Source organism: Eurosta solidaginis, chromosome 1 (genome assembly GCF_040869045.1).
Source record: "Eurosta solidaginis isolate ZX-2024a chromosome 1, ASM4086904v1, whole genome shotgun sequence".
In the NCBI taxonomy this organism is placed as follows: domain Eukaryota; kingdom Metazoa; phylum Arthropoda; class Insecta; order Diptera; family Tephritidae; genus Eurosta; species Eurosta solidaginis.
Window position 1 is genome coordinate 73,124,917 of NC_090319.1, and position 23,277 is coordinate 73,148,193.

General features: G+C 42.0%; 1 protein-coding gene across 16 annotated transcripts in view; it reads right to left on the reverse strand.

Annotated features, from left to right (window-relative positions):
- Dys (Dystrophin) overlaps positions 1-23,277 on the reverse strand; it is a 1,130,370-nt gene that overhangs the window by 790,829 nt on the left and 316,264 nt on the right. For 11 of the 16 annotated variants that reach the window (XM_067758240.1, XM_067758256.1, XM_067758266.1 and 8 more), the window contains one exon: positions 9-77. The exons of 2 other annotated variants lie outside the window; for them this stretch is intronic. In XM_067758240.1, coding sequence (XP_067614341.1) covers positions 9-77 — 69 coding nt within the window. Of the gene's footprint in view, positions 1-8; positions 78-6,923; positions 9,066-23,277 lie in introns of all 16 variants that reach the window. 3 more of the 16 variants (XM_067758274.1, XM_067758273.1, XM_067758278.1) reach the window with 2 other exon arrangements.

Below are 23,277 nucleotides of genomic sequence, written 5' to 3' on the forward strand. Positions count from 1 at the left end.
ATTTTTACCTTTCAAACAACACCGCATATAATCCAAATCGGCAGCGCAATGTGGCGCTAGTGAAAATTGTTTTAATTCTATGACGGTGAAAAAAAAATATACAATGAATCAGGGGCCGAAACTGTTATTCCGTTTATAATGTAATTCCTTGCAAAACTATTAATTTTGGACTTTTAATATATTTGGATCAAGATAAAAACTATTTTCGGATTTTTATTTTTTGAGTCCGATAGAACCAGTTAAACTCGGACTTTTAAAAATAAAAGTTCAGAAATAAAAGTTAAATCCGGACTTTTATTTTTTAAAGCCAAAATTAAAGTCCCGCTTGATAACAAAGAAACGACTTATCCGAATTAAAAAATAAAAGTCCGGATTTAACTTTTATTTCCGGACTTTTATTTTTAAAAGTCCGAATTTAACTAGTTCTATCGGAATAAAAAAATAAAAATACAGATTTTACTTTTGTATGTGGACTTTTATGGAAGAAGTTCGAAAAATAAAAAGGATGCATGATTCGACATGATATTGCTATAAGGATACCTGGGAACTCAAACATTTTCAAGTAGGACAACTTTTTGACCAGGACTTTTTCGACTCCGAAAAAAAAAGACGGGTGGCACTCGGGGACTGCCGCGGTAAAGCTATTGCATATTATCAACTTATGCAATTATAATATTTATGCAACATTTAGTTTTCTTTGATATTAATTCAAATTTTGTCTTTGATATTAATTCAAGTTAAACTTTTTAAGCGTGGTGGCCGATAAGAAAACAAATTTTTTACTTTTATTGAATAAATGAGAAGTTAATATTGGTTAAAAAATTTTTATTATTATCTTACAAGATATGTACATACATAGGTTATTCAGCAATATTTATAATTGAAATTATAGGTTTATGGTAACTGAAATAGGAAACATACGTTTGAGACTTGATATCCTCTAAATATCTTGAAAATACCGCGTCAATGGTGTTCCCATATTTTGTTATGGATTCTTTCGGATCATTATTTATTTTCAAATTGAATTTTTCAAAAAGAAAACTTGTCCATCGCCGGCCAAGATAACTAATGGAACTTTAACTTTCACTTTAACTTTAACTTTATTTTTAACTTTAACTTTATTTTTAACTTTAACTTTAACTCTAACTTTGACTTTAACTTTAACTTTAAGTTTAACTTTAACTTTCACTTTAACTTTAACAGGACCTTGAGGGACTTAACTAGTAACCTGGTTGTGGCGGGAAACTTTAACGCAAGAGCCGTCGAATGCGGAATGCCGCAGACTAACACCTGTGGAAGGTTAGTCCTTGAGATGGCAGCCAGGCTCGGTTTGAACGTGCTTAACACTGGTACGACCCCTACATACCGACGGCCAGGCTTTGGATGCTCGATCCCCGATGTAACATTAGTGTCAGAAAGCCTGCTGCTGACCGCTGCTGGATGGAGAGTCATAGCGGATCTGACTGGCAGCGATCACAACTACATCACTTTCCACCTAAACGATCCCGGTCAGAGGCAGATTCCGAACGGGCCACGTAGAATAAAAGCATGGGACGCATCCAAGGTCGACTCTGCCACGTTCTCCGCATCAGTACTGGGGGACGCCCGACGGATAATCAACAACTCCAGTCCGACGAAAAGACGGTTGAAAAGACAATGAGCTGTCTTCGCCACGCTTGCAACCTCTCTATGCCACTGAGGGGAGTGTGGAGGGGTAAAAAGCAGGTATACTGGTGGAATAGCGAAATCGGGAAGCTGCGGAAAATATGCCACAGGATGCTAAGGCTAGCAACTCGCGCGCGCGGCAGGCCTGAGGCTCTAGAAAAGTCGGAAGCGTACAAAGGAGCGAAGAAAGCTCTTAGTGCTGCCATTAAGCAAAGCAAGCTTAAGTACTGGAAAGCGCTTTGCCCCCTGGGGGCAGGGATATAAGATAGTAATGAAGAAGTTCCGTCCGCCAAACCAGCCGATAGACGGGAACCAAATAAGGAACATTGTGGATGGCCTGTTTCCCACCCAACTGCCTAGGGAGGGCGGGTACGTTACCCATGAAGATCGCAACGTGGAACCATTCCAAGAAGAAGAGCTTAAAATTGCCGTGCGAACTATGAAACCTAGGAAAGCATCTGGGCCCGACGGAATACCCGCGGAGGCAATTAGACTAGCTGCAAATAACTGCCCAGAACTTATGTTGCACATGTACAACAAATGTCTCGAAGAACTTTCCCCACCATATGGAAGGCAGCACGACTGGTTCTCATTCCAAACGGGAAAGGAGACCCCAACTCTCCATCATCCTACCGTCCCCTATGTATGTTGGACACAGCAGGGAAATTGATGGAGAGTCTCCTGAAGCAACGCCTTACCAGAGCGTTACAGGACGCCGGAGGACTGTCGCCCAGACAGCATGGTTTGCCCTCGTAGAAGTTATAGACGCAGTCAAGAAAGCTGAGACAGCGTGCCACAGAGCAAGACCTATAGTGTTGCTGGTCACGCTGGACGTCAAAAACGCTTTTAACTCAGCTAGGTGGGAGGACATGCTTGAGGCACTAGAAAGCACTTTCAAAGTACCGCAATATTTGTTAGAAATTTTAAGGTATCTAATATATGAAAGTACTCACGGTCAAAAAAAAAGTAAAAATAACAGGTGGAGCAGCCCAGGGTTCGGTACTAGGTCCCGATCTCTGGAATATAACTTACAACAGTCTTCTTCGATTAGACATGCCAGAAAGCACCTTCCTCGTTGCCTTTGCAGACGACGTGGCAGCTGTGATAACAGCACCAAGCTGCGAGCTGGCACAGCTAAAATTAAACGGATCGCAAGCAAGTAGAGCTGCTGCTGCCATGCAGGCGCGAGAAGAATCGATCCGACGCTGGCAAGATCAGTGGAGCAACAGCATCGTAGGAAAGTGGACTAGGGAACTAATCCCTGAACTGAATCCATGGTTGAAGCGACCGCACGGAGAGGTAGACTTTTACCTGACCCAGTTTCTAACGGGACACGGTTACTTCCGCAAATACCTACACAGAATGGGTAAGGTTGATAGCCCGAACTGCCTGTACTGTGGGGAAATAGACGATGTACGCCACATCTTCTTCGAATGCAGGTACTTCTCCCATCAGCGAAGGAGGGTAGAAGAGGTACTTGGCAACCTATCCCCGGGCAGTGTCATCAATAACATGACCTGTCGCAGAGACAGATGGGATACGGTCAGCACATATGTGAGGCATATACTTACCAGTAAACGGGAGGACGGATGCCTAGCCCATTAGCGTGAGAGTAGCCATAAAGCTGACGTAGCGCGCACCCGTACCCGAAGTAATGCTAAACGCCGTCCCAGGTACGGGGATTTGCGCGGGCCGTGGGAGGTTAGGTTTTAGTGGGTAGGCCTTCATGGATGAAGGAGTCCTACACTCGGAGAGTCTCGCAGTGAGGCTTAAATATCCCGGTCACTGCATAAAGCATTTCCACCTTCCACGAAACACAAAAAACAAAAAAACATACAGAGTGTATGTGCCTACATGGTGACTAAAAGGAATAGAAACAAAAGGGCAATTCTTAGAGACCAAGACAAATTGTACAGCGAGAAACGGGATATTCATATGGCTCAGTAGCTAAAGGCATTTGCCTTTGCACTGATGTGAATATTGGAGATTCGAGTTCAATGCTCAGCTCCCGAAAAGCTAGCTGATGAAGAAGTGAAATTCAGAAACATGTCCTAGTAACCGTCGCCGTTTGTAAACTTTACAATTTTTCTCTAATATCAATAACTTTAACTTTAACTTTAACTTTATGATAGAGATCCAGTTTTATGTATTTGGTCTGTTGCTAACACCGAACCTTTTTCGAACCTTTTTTGACAAATATCCGTTACGTTTTTTTTTTTTTGATTTAGTAGCGAAGCCCGTAAATACATAACGACTGAAATTATGCCTCTAAAGCGGCCTTTTTACTTTCCTATCTGATAATTTTTAGGTTAGGTTGAACTCGTCGACCAACAAAGAGCACACATTCACTGAAAGTGTCCAAAGTGTTATTAGAATTTGTTTGGCGACCAAACAGAAAAGCCCCAAATAGGTACCAGTACTTTGTAATAGAATAACTCCGCCGTTCTAGCAAAAACTTAAAGTTTCCTACTACTAAGCTGAATGTTGCGTCGAGAGCTGGCAACGTCACCCCTATAAGCCGGTGTCTTCACCTCACGAGCGCAGGAGACGAACACAGAACGTGGTCAATCATTTCTTCCTGCAGCTATTAGTTTCTACATTTCCTGTTGCCGACGAGGCCTGATTTGACTTATAAGTATGTGACGCCAGAGTGCATTGTCCAGTTATCATGCCAATCGTCAAACTTAAGTCTTCTCTCTTTAGATATACCAACTATTTTGTGAGTGTAACGTCGTAGGATTTGTAAATGATCTTAGAACCTCAGCTTGATGGATAATATGCAAGTCCTATCCGCTTTTGATTTCTTCCAAAGGGATTGGGACGTCTTCCGTCGATTAATCGAGTGCTGCATGGTTCTTCTCAACTGTCTTTTCTTTACCTTCTATCCCTTTATGACCATGAGCCCAGTATGGATCTTTTTTCTAGCCTGAGAGAAGTATCTCCAATGATTCTTTACATTTTAGGACACTTCTTCATGAAGTACTGTTTGAGATTATTTCCTTGACCGCCGACTGCAACTTAGGCACCTTCCTCCAAAATTTCTGCCTGAAAGGCACTGCAGTGATCTGGCATTCTTTAGGATCTATCAAGGCCTTAAGCTTTGTTACAGTTGCTAGCGCTTTATTTTTTGGCCGTTAGTTCTGCAGATGTATTGTGCAGATTGGCATGCAATGCTTCTCTCGAGGTAGGCTTGATTGCTTTCGTTATGCTCATTTCTGATAATCTGCCTACCCCCTCAAGGTTTTTGGTAAACGTACTTTTTTGTGTCCACCAAACTAGGACCACAAAGTAAAGCATAGACTTTACAATTTCCGTAAGAACCGTATGAAAGAGTTTGGCCGATTGGTCCCAAGTACGTTCTAGCATCTTCTTGCATGCATATAGTGCTGAGGAGGCCTTATTCCCTCTCTCCACCACATGGAATCATATTCGTTATGGAAAATTTTAAAAATTTAAAAGTAAAGCGCTTTAAAAAAATTATAGCCCAAGAAGATGCTGCACCTAACGCTGGTTCAAGAGAGGTTTAGGGGAAAAACATTTTATTTAGGATGATCATGCTCTTGCCATCATGCACGGGCGAACTAGACTACGTCTTAAATGTATTCAATAATTTTTTTTCCACTTGCTGCTCTCACGCAAGGACGTTCTGTGAACACTTCTAAGCCCACATCCGCCACTTTCCAGTAGCTAAACTGTTCAGCAGGCCAACGATGCTGTTCGCACCAGACAGCACCTACAGCTCACACTGCTGCTTTCCTTAACTTCTATCTACAGAATATGGATAAATTTACCGCAGAGCACAGAGCTTTGTCACCGCCTCCTTTATTTTTCCGGCATCGGTGCGACGTTCTGAGTTCAGCAATGTAAAGCCTCTATTGTTTCCATACCCTTCAACAGCATTTACCTTGGAAAAAACCGCGAGGATTGCAGCGTCTTGACAGCACAAACTCTACAATTCAAACACAACTTGAGCCACCAAACGGAAAACATGTTGGCACGTCTTTCGTCCCAGGAAAATAATGAGATATCTCCGAAAACACTTTAAATATACTCGGTATCTTGTAATACAGCTGTTTCATATCGAAAGCATGCTGAGGCCCTCGACCTCATCGGCACACTGTCAGATACGGTGAATCTCTTTTATAAGAATTAAGCGGTTTTCTGTTCTCTCTCTGGCTCCAATTCAATCTGGGTATTGTAAGAGGTTGAATTCTTTCGTATGTATAACCACTCCGGCTCACGCAAAGAATGAACTGCATGCTATTTGTTCTAGATAACCCGAAATAACTTTTGTTGTAATGTGGAAACAATGTCCCTATCTGTTGAAACTGGCAGATTAATAACACTGCCGTAAGAGAATTTGGATAAAAATTCTTTAGTGGTTGTTCTTCTTGGATGGGGTGAAATAGTATTGATGCAGCAATAATAACAGGGGACAAGCCTTATCTTTCTTCTTCTTCTTTAACTGATAAATAAAAAGAGCCCCCACGGGTAGTAAGGTTGGCAATTGTGTTCGAAAAGCTATAAATTGAACTACATAACCCCTTGAATCCCGGCGGGAAGTCGAACTTAAGCCACTTTCTCAACTCTATATAATCTGCAGACATGCGATTGTCTAAGTTCAGCCACTAGGTAGGAATTTGTCGTAAGGCGGCACCAAATTTTTATTTTTAAGCCGGTTACTGCTATTCCTACCACGTGAAAGTCGTGTGCCAGAAGGTGTTTTTCGTCACAGGCGATACGGGTATCGGGTTCGTTTGCTCCCTCGCTAGCTAGCAATGAGGAGAAGTGCTTCCTTCACAACATTAGCACACTCTATGCGTAAGTTACCAGGTGTTTATACCTATCAGCTAGCGTCTGAAGCTTCTTGAATTCACGTTTTGTTGCTGCTAAACATGGCGAATTTAGTACCAGGTGCTGTTATCCCAACAGCTGATTGCTTCTTCTTGATTATTTTCCATACAGCGCCTTGTACTTTAATATGTCAGTTAATCGAAATCAATTAAAATTTTCTTTTGACTTGAAATTCTTCCGCACGGCGAATTGGTTGAATTCGCTTTGACACCACCTGGATTCGCCTTGCTGCTAAATAAGCGTATCTTTCCATATTCGCGAAGCGATTTCGCTCTAATATCAATTTTTGAATTTTATTCCAATAATTATCATCTGGTGTAAATATGTGAGGGACTTCGAAACAAAAAGCTTAAAGAAATTAAAAAAAAAGTTTGTAGAAAATACGAGAAATCAGTGTATCATACCTGCCATTCCTGCGTTGGCATTCTGCACAATCTGAGTCTCATCATGTGACGAACGTCGACGCATACGTATCTCCTCACGTGACAATCCTCCAGCTACTTGCGCAGCGGCCGCTGCTGCAGCGGCAGCAGCCGCAACTCTCGACTGCGCCTGATGTTGCAGCAATGCAGCGGCCGCAGCTGAGCCGGGAGTTAAGCCCGTATTGTGCATGACATTCCCTGGTATATTTCCCAACAACTGTTGGCGTATTTGCTCGCGAAATTCACTGCTTAATGGAATTGGTCCACCACTACCCGAACTACTACTATTGCCACTACCGCCCGATAAATTGCCTGAACCACTACTAACAATATTAGGGCCGGCGCCCACACCAGCACCACCACCAATACCAACCATATTCGATTTGTTGAAATCTTGTGATGCCTGCACACGATGACGACTATATTGCAATTCTAGTGGTAAATTACGATCTAACGAACGCATGTGGTGCTCAATAGTGGAACGCATTGCATTATGCTCCGGGGTTTGATTGAGTGCCGTGGCAGAGCCCTGCAGCTGCTGTGAGCGCAACTGTTTCAACTCTTCAAATGATTGTCGTGCAGCAGCGGTCACAGCAGCAACAGATGAGTTCTGTGATGGCATTATACCAACGTCAGCGGCGCGTACGCTTGTCTCGTCCAATGAAAGATTGCGCTCGTAGGATGGCAAAGCGCCAGGGGGACCGCGTAGATTTAAATTAGTTAAAGGATGGCGTGCACTGGCGCCGCCGGACAAACCGGCTTTAAAGCTTAAATCAAAATTATTTTGTTGTACGGCAGCAGCTGCGGCTTCCATAGAACGTAAATTCAATTGCTCTTGCATGGCGCGCTCCATATTACGTAAACCGCTTTCAATGCCACGTAGCGCATCCTCCGAACCGAAGTCTTCTGTAGGCGATATGCGATTGTTTGTGGAAGTATTTGCCGTAGTTGTATTGTTAGTAGCAGCAACAGCGGCCGCAGCAGCTGCAGCTGCTTTTTTAGCTTCGCTTGCGCGTGTAGGCGCTGGTGATGGTACCGCCGATTTAGGCAACGCATCATTGCTGCCAGTCAAGAGTAGCGGCGGATCAAATGGATTTGAGCTACGTTTAAGCACATCAATTACTTTCTCTGGTGGCATTGGTGGACGTTCTTTGAACTTCATGGCGGTGAGTGGTGAATTTTGTGCGCTATTTTGTGCAGAATTTTGTGCTGAAGCCGGTTTCCTGGGCAGTGGTGGCGGCTGGCGTCCTGGTGGTGGCAGCGGAAAGCCATCGGGTAAACTCTTCAAGCTATGTCGCTTCGGCGGTATTTCAGGTGGTGGCGCACGTTCGGCTGCACGCGCCGGTATGGCGGGTACTGGTTTGTTATGTTGCGGTGGCAATGGTGGTGGTACAGCACCAGATGGTTTCGGGGGCAAATGTATGGTAGAAGCGCCGGGGCTTCCACTGCCCATATTTCTGTCCTCTTGTGAAGCTTGTTTGCGTAGTATTTGTTGTGCGCGTAAGGCGGCTTGTGCCGCAATTTCGGAAGTAAGTCGTGGTATTTCTGGTGCCAATTTGGGTCCATCAGCGTCGCCGTTTGCAGGCGGTGGTGGTGGTTTGGTGGGCATGGTGAAGTTGTACTTAGGAGCTGGAAGTTTGTTTTCTTTTGTTGCTTTGTGCGTGTTTAAATTTGCTCGGATTTTTTGTAAGTGATTGTGTTGCACTTTGCAGTATCGTTTTTCATTAAAGTTCTCTAATACATTTGTGCGCTTCTCCTTGATATGTATGCGTTTTGATTAAAGCGGTTTATTTAAGGTTTGAAAATTATTTTTTTTTTATCAATTATTTGAACTATTTTTTTCATTCTCTTCAAATTGTTTCTATTTCTTGTTTAATACTAAAACCACTTCACTTTATCCCGTTGTACGGCTTAATATTACAAAATATTGCCTACTTTTAGGCGATAAACACAAATATAAACACTGCGAAGCTTTTGTTATTGTGAATGAGATTATTTGTCTTTTGTTTTTATTTTTCTAGTTCATTTCCCTGCTCAGTATTTTATTTATTTTTAATTTTTTCAATTAATTTTGTTTATCATTTCTGTTCTTATTTAGCTCCTGCTCTGTTTACCTTGGCAGCTCTATTCAAATATTTTGAGAGTGTGTAGCACGTAAAAGCGACAATAAAATGAAAACAAATAAACACTGTAGTAAAACCGGTAATAGTAGCAACAACAACAGCAAAAGTAGCAACAACAATGTTATCAGAAAGTTGGGGCAAACAATTCGTGAATGTCGCATGCTTCATACGCTCAGAAATGTGATACAGTTCTCTCCTCCCCTGCTCTCGCCTCTTCTGTTGTTTTCTCTCTCTCTCAAGTGGTGAATTTCTAGTTCGTTTTTGTTTTCTACTTTTCTTTCTTATTATCTCACCCTACCATTCTCAGCCCACACTACTTTCGAGCAGTTCTCATTGCTCGTTTACTTCTCTCTGCATCATAATAAACTCTCTTTCAGCCCCTCATTGAAATATGCTCTCTAACTCCTATTATCAGACATTTGTTTTAATTCACCACTACATAGCTCTCCCTCACCACTCTCTCCCTTTTTCTATTTACCACTTTAACATTTCTTTTAGCCGGTTTGCTAGCATATTAACTTATTGTTGCATACTTTTTGGCTTATAATATAGTGTATACAAATTTTGCGGATATTAAGGTCGCCCGCATAGATTCTCCATTATTAATACAACAACAAAAATTAAAAATCTAACAGGCTTCTTGTTAAGCAACTTTTCAAATAGAAAATACTATTCCCGACTCTTTGATTCACATGCATAAAGCGATGATACGCGCAGATTGAAATCAAATACGTATGACGTGCTATATACCCAGGAGCCAGCTCACGTAGCATTTGATAGAAATATATTTGAACGTCTTACCAGTTATGCCTGTCGTAAGAGGCGAATAAAATCCACAGACCCGAAGGTCGGAGGAGTCAAAAAGACCATTCCAGAGTCAGACGGACTTGTACCAGAGGGTGCTAGTCCTGGAGCGTACCGATTTCATATCCCGCAAAGAACTCCCCATATCGGCAACATGGTGGGGGGGGGGGGGGGGGGGGGGAGGAATTTTTTACATGCTACAACACCAACAACAGGCTGCAAGAACAACAAGATAATAATCCGATAAAAACCTGGTTTTTAGTCCGCAATCGTTTTTACCCCCACACACCCCTAGGCAATTTTGGCCTTTGCTTAACAAAGCGTGAAGGCAGACCTTGCACTCTCTACTTTAAATTGCTGCCGAAATCTATCGTTACTAAGGATACGGGTCATCTCTTCTTCTTTTCACACCATCTATGATTCTTTATCCGTATTTTACTTGTTCCTGGAAAGCACATACGACTGCTGCCGCCACTATGCTATAAGAGAAGTTTTTGCCGACTTTGAAAAGAAGGTTTCCCTGTCCCCACAATATGAAAACTCAGCTTTTACTAAGACACGTTACTTAATTACTTGAGGGTAAGAGTGATCGCCCGTGCCTGAACCATAGGCATGTACACCACCAGGTTTAAGCATAAAAACACCCATCAAGATACATGGCTGGGGTAGATCAACTCCCACAGAGACTCTCAGAGCTTGGAATAAGGTATAAGGGCACGATATCGTCGTAATTGCGAGAGGAAAATTGTAGAGCATTATTTGTAACATAATGCAATGGGGATTGATATTGGCACAAGAATGATGTTCATAAGTAGAACCAAACATCAAACCAAACAAGACCATTGCTCCCTTTACTAGAAAATAACAATGGCAAATGATGAAAAGATGAGGCAAATCGTAATTAATGGAGTACGGATGAAGCATGTGAACGATGTGAAGTACTTGGGAGTGACGTTCAACTCTTACCTACTGGGGGGAAAGCAAGTCTGCAAAATCATTTCGAAGGCTACATGTGCACAATAATGGTGTGCAGACGCATTACAGGAAAGTTCCAAAACCTAAGATGGATCTACACGCTCATAGTGATACCCATCAAAGTGCATGAAGTAGTTGAGTGGGTATCAAGTGCAGGTCCTGTGACTGTACTCACCAAGCTCTTGTCCTTTGTCTGATAGAGCTAGTGCCTCTGCCACAATAATTGAGCAGGCAGTCAACATCACTTTGGTGAATATTGCTAAAAAAAAAAGGATATGGCATAGACAGAGTGAGAAAATTGCAAAATTTAGAGCTAAAAGAGCAATATGGAACTATTCAGCTTCCCAGGGATGACACAAAGAAAATGATTACGTTTGAAAAGCGTATCATAAAATAACTGGGGAGCAAAGGACGTGACATACTTCCAGCATAGAATCGCTCCACCATGATCACACTCTCATGTGGTACACCGATGGCTCGAAACAACTAGAGGGCATTGCAACGGCGATCTTTGGTCCTAGAGTAGAAATAATCATACTACTCGCAAAATATCCGAAAATTTTTCAGGCCGAGGTTAACGCATTAAGCCGGTATGCAGTTGCTAACCTGCAACGATATACAATCGTTATACTCAGCGACAGTCCGGCCGCACTCAAGGCAATATCTTCAATTGGGATAAGATCATCAAGAGCCACTGAGTGCGTGTTAATACCACACGTTTGGCTTGGTCAGCAGGCCACAGAGGTGTAGATGGAAATAAGCAAGCGGATGGGATAGCCCGGAAGGCAGCGACCGAAAGGCCAATAGACCCATAGCAATAGAGTCACACATAATAAGCGAAGAGCTCAGACAGGAGAAGGCATGCCTCAGTGAACAACATTGGCGTAAAAGTACAGGACTAAGGCGGGAAAAGGCACTGATAGGAGTATATAATACAAAGCGTTATAAAGCCATAATTAACCTCATAAAAAGCAGCTTTGAAAATTGAACAGGCATACTTTTAGGTGACTGCGGAACTCGGTACATTGTCCAAAATCCTCTGTCGATTCTGCGACAGTGGTGATTAAGCTGCAGTACACATACTTCTCGAATGCGATGCAGAGCACGAGAAAAAGACTCAGGATCCTTGGATCACTAAAATTGGAAAGATATGCTGTGAAGAGAAAAAGCGCGAATTTCGCGGAGAAGCTTTTTGATGGCAGACATATACCCGAAGGCCTTGCCAAACCACTAGTAAGGGATTTAAAAAATGTGTAATGCATCCGCATATGGTAGTAGAAAAAGGTACCTACTCCGATGGAAAGACCAGGTGAAAACTATTTAAGCTTCCAATTGGCTTAAGGTAGTCACAGTAACAAAGTGACTGGCGTGGCATGTATCCGTGTGGTATTCTTATTCAGGATTTTGTGACTGATGACTATTACTTCTTTTTTGTTTAAGGTTAGGTAAGTTTTGGTTAGTCTAAGAGTGCGTGCTTGCGACTATCTCACCACTCGGAGACATTTTTGTACATTGTAAGTGCCCTCAGTGAGTGCCGGGTAGCGGCACATTCGTCCAATCAGATTAGTACCTTGTGGTCCTTAACGCACCATTTAATTTCTCTCATGAAAGTGAAAGATCCACTTTCATGAACCTTGCCAGTAGGTGGAAAAACTTTGTGCCCATACATCTTGTTTAAACGAGGACTGCAAGAGAAAGTGATAAATCGAATCCTCTTCCTTCTCATTCTGACAGCTTTTGCATGCGCCACCGTCGGATCATTGGTGCAATAGCGCGTTGACCTATCATGACACCCGTCGGTGTTGTCACTGCAGATTAGTTGAGCTTGAGAAGAAAGTTAGTTGCTTTTCTATCCAAATATGGCCATAAGTACCTTCAGACCTCGCAATCATCCCGGTTTATTCATAGCACGTCCATCGCATCTTTTTCATATTCCTTGATTCTCCTGAGGAGACAACCCAGTTGTGGTTGTACGTAGCTGCATGTCTAAATCGGAACCTTTTCTGGCTATTTCGTCTTCAAATTCATTCCGAGCGAGACATTCTGGTACCCAGCAAGGCTCGACACCTTCGCACGATATCCGACTTTATCACGTTGGATTCTAATGCATGTAAGGCAGCCGTCGACAAAGACCGCTACATTGATGTCTTGGAGCGTACTATCATGGATAAGTCGGCATGCGATCTCTATGGTATAGATTGTTTGGGTTACATTAGGGCTTTTAAGGATGTTATCTTTTCTTAAGGTCAACAACAACAACTGCAACAGATAAGACTTAATAAAATTACAAGAAGCCCATTTCAAGAAATCGATACCAATTGGATGCTACCCTACCATATTTCAGGCAGAAATCCATGCAATAGAAGCCTGTGGTAGAGAATGTCTGCGGAGAGGATCAACATCGAAGAGCATCTACATTATGTCGGACAGCCAGGCGGCCCTGCGTGCCTTGCAATCCTACACCGTTATGTCTAAGCTAGTGGATGACTGCACTGAAATCCTTAATGACTTCGAAGCCAAAAACAAGGTTTTGTTAGCATGGGTTCCCGGACATAAGAGACATGAAGGTAATTAAAATGCAGATTACATACTCGTATATATTCTATAGCAGCATTCAATGGTCCAGAGCCCTTTTGTGGACTTATAATAGCATACACCAGGGCAACTATAAGCAACTGGGAAACTAAAAAGTTCAGATGTCACTGGATTGACTGCCTAGGGCAAAGACAGGCCAAACTGTTTATACTTCGGGCAACGAAAGTATCAGCCAAAATCATTAATCTAAGCAGGGAAGACCTCACTATAAGGGACACCATGGTCTACGATATCACCTAAGTAAGTTAAATCTATCCGATACCCAAATTTGTCGTTTCTGTGAGCTGGATGATGAAACGCCGCTTCACATTCTCTGCGAATGCGTCGCCCTGGCTAGGCAGATACTCTCCCATCTAGGTGGTGGGACTCTTAATCACTATGTGATATGGAATAAAAAGCCTGAAGAGGTACTTAGATACATCAAAAGCCTTCAGATACAAAATTAGGCAGAAGGATCATGCACAAAAGATCTGCACAAAGATCACAGTGCTTCCAGGCCTAGTAATAATAAATAAAATTCAAGAATCCCAAAAAATTTAGAGAAGCTAATGCAAAGTAGTAGTAGCTGTTTAAATCTATAAAGCAGCACCCAGTGTCTGCAGCTGATATGCTACCGGCTATACAAAGCATTCACGTTTATAGTGTCTCAAACGCTCAAACATGTATTACCCTTACATATATTACATCAAATTAAATTTCACATGAATTCCTCCGTTCGGCATCTACACTGAACACCCTAAAGCATTGCCCTCGGGTTACATGCAATTTGTAGTACAAATGCATGTTACGGTATTTTGTTGCAAATGCACCCTTGCCACTGTCAAACTACAAATGCTGCCATGCTAAAAGGAAGTGGCAGCACGCATGACGTCCTGCGTACCTGCCACCAGTTACAGCTTACAGCAAACCACACCTATTTTACATACCACAAAGAAAAACCAAAGAGTTTACTATATTACATATAAACACATTCGTGATGTACAGAACAAAGGAACCTGGAGAACCGGTTTTAGGAATCAATCAACCACGAAGGGTCTTCAAAAAAAAAACAAAAAAGGCAAATCTATATCAGCTAAACATCAATTACAAACGAAACAAAATAGTACACCGGCTCGTGGTAAGATTTTAAGTAACCACAAAAATTTTGGTTTGTTGGTAGCGCTCTAGGCGGCATTTCGATGCACATTCTCCTTTTACTCAAACCATTTGATTAGATCAACAAACCTTCTGGTGTCCTTTATGGAACATTTTGACATCGCCCTAGGTCGGTCAGCACAATATTGCCTAGAGTTCGGAACCTGCTATTAGCCATGGCTGAGCATTCGCAGAAGAAATTTGTCTCCTTACAGCCGCCCACACTATAGCTCCTGCGCCTTTTTTTATTGGACGTTGGGGTAGCGCACTACCTCAAGTGGCCCAATGAAACCAGGCTCATCCTGTTCATGTGTCCGCACCGCGTCGGACCGCCGTTAAGCATAACGCGTCGAGAGGGGGGGAGGGCGGAAGCGATTTAGTCGCCACTACATAGTATACGCATTTTTCTGCGATCCCTTTCAGCATGAATCAATTTCGCCATAACCATAAAAAACCATCTTGCCCACAGCAGTCCAACAATCTATTTGTCCGCATATTCGGGGAACTAAATTCCTAATGGAGGACTCCTCTCCAAAAACTCTGTAAGTCTTTCGCTAAGAAAACGAGGGAAGTGAAACATTACATGTTCTGTGCTTTGCAATTCACGAAGGACAGTGTGGACAGAAAGGATCCTCTTTTATCCCACGCTTATGTAAATATTCCTTTAAGCCGCTGTGGTCGCTCAATATCTCTGTGAGGTGGTAATTTAGTTCGCTGTGTTTTCGCTCTACCATTCCGCTATAATCCGAACTAGCACGAAGGTCCAGCGCCCTTTTCTCGATTCTTCCCACCGTTATTGTCACCTAACTATTGTTTGTTACCTTGCGCTTTTCTCAGCATCTTCAAATGGTCGGCTGATTCCAACGCCATGCAGAACGGCTATTTCAACTGAGAGTAGATCTACTGGGATTTTTCTGGATAAAACATGGATCGCGTCGTCGGACACCGTCGGATAAGTACATGCTATTCGTATAGCAGTAATACGCTAGGATGCTAGAACATCTTTTTGGTGGACCATTTTAGATCCGTTCCATAATGGTGCTACATATAATATTATAGATCTGGTTACGGTGGATAATAGCTGACGGGTAGCTTCGCCTGGGCCGCCGATCCTGGGCATTATTTTGTGTTAGGGCTCCACTAACTGTAGAAACGTTCTCTCCCGCCGTCCTGAAATGCTCCTTAAAAGTTAATTTTGAGTCAATGTTTACTCCTAGATATTTCAACAAAGGCTTTGAATTTATTTGATAATCTCCTTGAGTTAGGACTAACTCAGCCTTAGTCCGCTTTGAGCTCACCAAAACCACTTCTGTCTTATTGCTAACCATTTCCAGCCCCATGGTCGTTAGCCATTCCTTTATTCTTCCCACAGCGTTATTACATAATGCTTGGAGCAAATCAAGTTTTCTTGGCCACTGCTACTACGACAATATCATCTGCATAACCGACATAGAAAGAAATTGTTTTAGCTTACCGAGCCTAGAAAAGGTACGTGTTGTTGAAATCAGAGAAAGCTCTGGCAGCATACCACAGCTGCATAATAGCTTTCGATAGGAAGAAGAACTGTCACCGCATATCATCAGTGGCAGGTAAAATACAGCCATTCCACCGATACGAATGTATGAAGCTCTTGTATGGTGGAAGATGCTTGATAAAAAATAGTAATGAAAAAGGGTTGGAAAGGTACAAAGATTAGCATGTCTGGGAACATCAGGCGCAGTGAGTAGCGCAGCTCACGAAGGGTGAAATGAAATTTTTCACTTATTGCCTCTACAAGTGCTCGTGCGGGGAATAGTTGCGAAATGAGCTGGACGGCTAAGAGAATCCCACATGTGGATACTAAGTAAATTAGGCCACGCGACGATATAACATGACATGACAAGGGGCCGATTTAACGAAGCCACAGCTGACCTAATATCTGATCACGACAATATCAGCGCGGTGGTTCACTTCCAGCTCCAGAAGATAAGATATATTTCAAGCTCTAGGCAGTGGTAGGGTCATTACAATAACATACATAGCTCGAAAATGGAAAGGAGAGCTGAAGCTGGAATTTAATCAAGGAATCAACCAGACCAGACTGCTCCAGCACAGAACGGTCCCCTTATACCAATGCGACAATCTTCAAAGACAGTCAGACCGTCTTAAAGGTATTAACATCCAACGTGATAAAGTGGGATATCGTTCGGAACTGTCAAGCTTCTCTGGTGTTCATAAGGCATCTCAATGTCTCGTGAGTACAGCGATATTGAAGGAAATGAATTTGCAGAGTCTCATCTGGCCGGTATAGGTTCCGAAATGGACATAAAAGAGGCGGACAGCTTCGCACGACTACCGTTGGGATATCTCCTGAAGAAAATTGATGAATATGAGATTTGGGCAACAGAATTGCTCTGAAAGAACCCGGATTATTTCAAATTTCTAGTCGCACGATTACTCGGTAAACTGGCAGAAGTTGGAAAGATAGATATCTCACTCCTAAGTAAGTTCATCTCAGGAAGCAAGTGGTTCGTTGAGGACTACAAGGAAGTCATCTGGTTGGCTGAATGTGCCGCCACCCTGCACTCAAGGATGGGCAAAAATTTCTCTCAGTGGAGGTGTGGGGAATTTATATGTAAGCCCTCTGGACCTATTATGACAGAATGGTTCACAGGTATACGGTTGGCTCAAAATTGAAGGAGAAATTTCAGCGATTTTCTGTCAAGACCTAGATTTAAGCCATAATTTCAAATTACCGAATAACCTTAGGGATCTACATCTCGGTTTCAGCGAATCAGCTCCGTTGCAATCGAGGATGGTCTTCGAGTGACTGCCCTGGCATACGATTACCTCGAATTATTTTAAGGTAAGAATTAGCTGGATGCCTGACCATGGCGGTATGGTTACAATTAAAGTGGACATAAAAAGTTGTATGGCATTCGGCGTTCGGCAGGCCATTTGTAGTCTGCTCCTGTGCACACGGATATTGAATCAGCTTAGCCTGAGATTGGCGAAATCCACCTGGCCAAATATGGACGGCAGACGGTCTGCCAAAATTATTGTGTTCGCCGTGGCTCATCTTTCAACTGCGGTCGGGATTGCGATTATAATTGGTAACTGTCCAAAGGAGTCCATGTGGTGCTTTTTAATACACTGGAAATCACTTTGCCGTAGCTGCATGAGATCAGGGAGTCAGTTAATGATTGACTGCTTAGTATATGGCACAACGAGTCGAAGTTATTTATTTATTTTATTTGTAAGGGAATATAATGTTGAGATGATATCATGTAATATAAAAGGAAGCACAACTTTATCTAGGCTAAGTGACGGACGGTGTACCTGTCCAATAACCCAGTTATGCTTGGAATTGAAATAGTCCTAGCCGATTCTCTTAAAACCCCCAACAGCATATCACGAATATAAGCACACAGATGTGTATATTTAAAAGAAAAATTGTTTTAGTTTTTTTCAGCGCAAACACACGCACAACACTTATACAGCAACCAGCTTTTGCATCAAAGCTGCGCCTAGAAGTATGCTTACCGGCATTTGCATTCAAATGCATATCAAAGTTACTTAGAATGTTACCTCTGTGTGTGTGTGTGCATTTGCGTTTGTGTGTGCGCGCAAAGTTCACTATCGGCCGACCTTTGTTTCTGCCAACACTCCAACAACAACACACGCTGTAGTATTTTATAAACTGAATGGACTTTATTCAAATGTTTCGTGTTGCTCATAAACTCTACCTGCACATGCCATCTAACCACTAATGTTGTTGTTGTACAATTTAAAACAACACCAAATTTCAATGTATTTTATTCTACTTTTGGATTTTTTTTTTTTTTTTTGTACTACAACTCAGTTTCATTGCAATTAAATACCGCTTGCATTGGTACGGTATTTCACGAATATCAAGCAATTGCGCCACAAAGTAGACTTGATTTTTTATTTTTTTAGCGCTAAGTTTCATGCTGGAAAGTTTTATGTGTTCGCCAAGTAGTTATTGATGCATGTTTTTTTTGTGTTTTGCCATCGTTTTCAACTTTTATTTACACACAATAACGTTGTTCGTTAGTTTGTGTGTACATGCGCCTAGAAATATGCAATAATAGGTAGTTAGCTGCGGACAAGGCCAATGTGAAGTGCTGACCAAACGAAAGCGGTTACGAGGGAGTTACAACAACGATATGATTTTCGTGAGAAATACTATGAAAAGTTGTTTAGAAGTTTTCAAAGAGCAGTTATAAATATTTATTAAACTTTGGAATTTTGAATAGACAAAATGTTGCTTTGGGAGGTACAGTGCATATTTTTTGTTTATCTAACAAACAATTTTGTTAAACAATTTTAAAAGTTTTGCAATTATTTGAAAAAATTTAAAATAATGATTATAAATGGAAGCAAAGGTAGATTAAAGTAACGAGATAGCTAGGACTAAGTCGCCCAAATTCAAGCCTTCACTACGATAAAATTTCATCGCCTAGAATCTCTAAAACAATATCAGTTGCGCCGAAAAGTATGCAATATTTAGTATCATATGGTGACAAGCAATAGCAGTCTAACTGCTATACTTTTACATTGGACCTAGTCGGTTATTGCTTGCGACCATATTATACAAATTGTTGCATACTTTTTTGCGCTGTTGATACTGTTTTAGATATTTGGGGGCATATTATGTGTAACGCAACGAGTGGGAGGGACGCAAGGAATTAAATGGGGTTACATTGAAATGACAACCCTTGGTCGGGAAAAATCCCGAGTTACTTCGGTACATAGAACCGGCTGTCTTGGGAAGCGTTACGCAACGAGTCATATTTTCACGTGTGAACCAGAGTTCGTATCATAGTGAAAGTAAACCTGTTTACATTTGTGAAATTTTTGATATTAAGTATATAGTGGTGAATGTGAATACCAGTGACTATGAAGCAAAGTGTTACCTCGCAATACATAACCTGACCCTTAAGGCGGTGGAGCTTCAGCATAGCTAAAGCTGGAAGTTTGGGACAGATGAATTTTGAAGGCACCAGTGCCATCAAATATCTGTCGCGCAATATACAGCATCTCATTCTCAGTTTATAGTGAACAAGCGTACGAAATCTATCTCCCTTAAAGTTGTGAGAGAAAGTACGGAGGTTAGGACTTCATTTAACGATGACGACTAAGATCAATCAGTATTGCAGCGAATCGAACTAGTTTCGCACTTGCGCAGAACTATCGTATGAAGTGACGGTATTAGTTCTAATTCCGTCCCCACGCAGTGCTTTAAACCTTCGTTTTAAACACAGTGATGTCCTATGATATAGCAATAAAGTCTTTGAAGACCTTCAGTATTGTTTCTTAGCTAGTTAAGTCATAGGCGACTCTAAGATAGTCGGTGCCCTCGACTGATTAATTAGAATACATAAAACTGAGACTATAGGGCTGTTAGCAAGAGTGTGGCTGATAACTGTCCTTGTAAGCATCCGATTAGCACCAATTCGAAGGTAGTCATTAAACCTGTAGTGCGAAGCAAGGTTTGGTAAGAGCGGAGTTTTCGCTTCCACAAACGAAATGTCAGGACACCATAAAGTGACCATACCTTAAAAAAAAAAATACGCCCTTGCTGGAAAAATGGTCATCTATGGAAGCATTGTCTAACTCTATCCTGTTCCATTTATACCCACCTATCTTATATATCTCTATCTCTGCCTTAACCACTTATTTTCTCCTCCATCGTCCTCTTTCTATTCAGCTCTTACTCCTGAATTATAAATACATTTTTTTTCGAATAGGGTGTAACTTACGTATAAGCCTAAGCTCTTTTGTACCGATTTTTGTATACCATGGAACTAGGATAGAGGCGCCTCCATAGCTCAATTCACACAAACAGTGACCTCTTTTTTATACAATTAATCCGGCACCTATCAGAAATCGGTTAACAGGTCGTTGTGCGTTTAAACAAGAGCCCGACTTACAAAGAACTTTTGGGTAAAAGAGGAGGATGGGGTGAAGAAGTCTAAGCAATTGAGGCATAGGATCACAATTTAAGAGAGTATAGCCAATGCGATTAAATACATGGGTATCAAGCAGCTACTACTTTTTGGCCCAGTTAGTATAAGAAGGTGACAACCTGACAAGATCACTCCGATATCACTGCTAAAACGACGACATCCCATCCAATTCATACAGAGTCTGGCCACTATGCCGCGCATCTGCAATAGATCGTAAAGATTATAGCGAGTAGGTCCCTCCGTATCAAGTGACATGCAAGATCACTGAAATAATTTATCAAGAGTAAGATATTGAATACCGACAAACACGTAAACGAACCTGGCACGATGAAGAATGCTGCGTTGCAAACGAAATAAGGGACGCTGCTCGAGCGACCACGTGAGATTTTGTGCAATAAGAACGCCGCTTCCGTGAGGCTAATTTTCTTTATGACCTTAACATACTTGAACATAGGGCTATTTGGGAAAATTTCGTACAAGTAAGAACGGGACTGTCTTCGGCTGTGGGCAGATTTGATAGTTTATATGGGGTATATAATATATATACACCAGAACACGGCAGGGGCATCACCGACGGCTCGAAAGTGGAAAGAGGAACTGGAGCTGGGATGTACTCAACACATGTACAGTTAAGCCAATCGTTCCGACTTCCTGATGCATGCAGTGTATTCCAAGCGGAGGTCTGTGCTATAGGCAGAGCGGCGAAGCTGCTCCAAGATAGTACGGTCTCCAACACCTACGTAACAATCTTTGTTGACAGCCAAGCCGCCTTAAGGGCATTAGAGTCCAACATGATAAAATCGGACATCGTGCGCAGGTGTAGAGCCTCTCTTCTATAAGTCATCTCAATGTCTCCCTTTGCTGGGTCCCCGGCCTCAGCGGCATTGAAGGGAATGAATTCGCGGATGAGATGACTAGGAAAGGTTCCGACTTAGACGTAAGTGAGGTGGACAGCTCCGTCCGACCGCCGCTAGTTATCACCTAGGGAGAATCGACGAATATGAGAACAGGGCAACGGACTTGCTATGGACCAATAGGGTTGACTACGAAGTCTCAAGGTCCTTATGGCCAAGTTTGGATAGAAAAGGCACCAGCTTCCATCTCAAGCTGAACAAATCTGTATCTACGGGTATCATCAAAGGTCATTGTGCTATCGATCCAATGCTCCGACGGAGGTAAATACCAACAAGCTCCTTCTGCAGAAGCTGTCAGGATAAGGAGGGAGAGGAGTCTATCTACCACTTTCTCTGCCGATGTCCGGCGCTTCAAAGAAGAAGGCTCAGATTTCTGGGCTCACTCTTCTTCGACAGCCTGGCAGAGGTTGGGAAGGTGGACGTCTCGCTTCTTCTTGGGTTCATCAGCGAAAGCAAGTGGTTCGTTGAGAACCACTAGGAGGTAATGGGGCTAAACGAATTTGCCACCACCCTCTACTTACTGAGGGCACTCCCAATGGACAAAAATATCTCCAAATGGAAGTGTGGGTATCACTCACGCACGCCCTCTTAACCTAACCTAACCTAACCTATATACCCCAATCTATATACGTAACTGTTTGGTGAAGTTTTAAGCTTCTAGCTGATAAGATGGCGTATAGATTGCGAAACGTTTATTATCTGAACAATCGGTTGTAGGGGACATATGCCATATATACGACCGATCTCTTCGAATTTGTCAGGCAACAATGTCTGCTATATGCGAAAGCATTCGGTGAAATTTGAAGCTTCTAGCTGTGAAAATGGGAAAGAAATTACAAAAAGTTTCTTATCTGAACAATCAGTTGTATGGGATATATACAATATATACCACCGATCTATAACATTTTTTCCACACATCAATGAATGCTATATACGTAAGCATTCGGTGAAATTTGAAGCCTCAAGCTGTTAAAAGGGGACAGTAATTACGAAAAGCTTCTTATCGGTTTTGTCAAAAAAATTTTTGTTCTATCATTTTTCGGTGCAAATTAAAGATTTAACCCCTGATGATGCAAAGTAGTTTGGCGAAACGTTGGGTAAAAATGGAGGAAAACTAAAGTTTTTAGTGTTTTCATTTCAAATCGAAAAGATCAGGAAAGCCTATAAACATTCAAATAATTAAAAACTGGTCAGAAAATTAAAAGAAGCTTCTTATCTGATTAATCGGTTGCGGGGGATATATGCTACATATATATACGACCGATCTTATAAATTTTTTCATATAACAATATGTGCAATATACGAAAGCGTGTGGTGAAGTTTGAAGCTTCAATCTGATGAAATCAGGAAAACATGACAAAAATCCTCATTTCTGAATAATCGGTTGGTTGGGGGATATATGCAAAGTGGTCCGATTTGGCCGGTTCCAACAAATGACTAATCAGACACCTAAATATACTCGCTCACCGAATTATATCAAGATCTCTCAAAAATTGAGGGACTAGATTGCATACAAACAGACAAACGGACATAGCTAAATCAATTCACCTCTTCATCATGATAATTTCGGTATACTTATTGGTGGGTCTATCTATTTTCAGATTCGTGAAAAAGTAAATATAGCATTTCAATTTCATGAAAATTATAAAAAGCTTTTCTACGCGGGGTCTCCCATCGGCAATGGTTTGGCAAGCAATCAGAATGTATTTCTGCCACGAGAGCTTCTCAGTGAAAATTTGCCTGCCTTGCAGCTGCACTTCGTAGTCGGCGTAAAAACATGTAGGCCACGCGACCCACCAATTCGTAGGACAAGTTGAAAAGG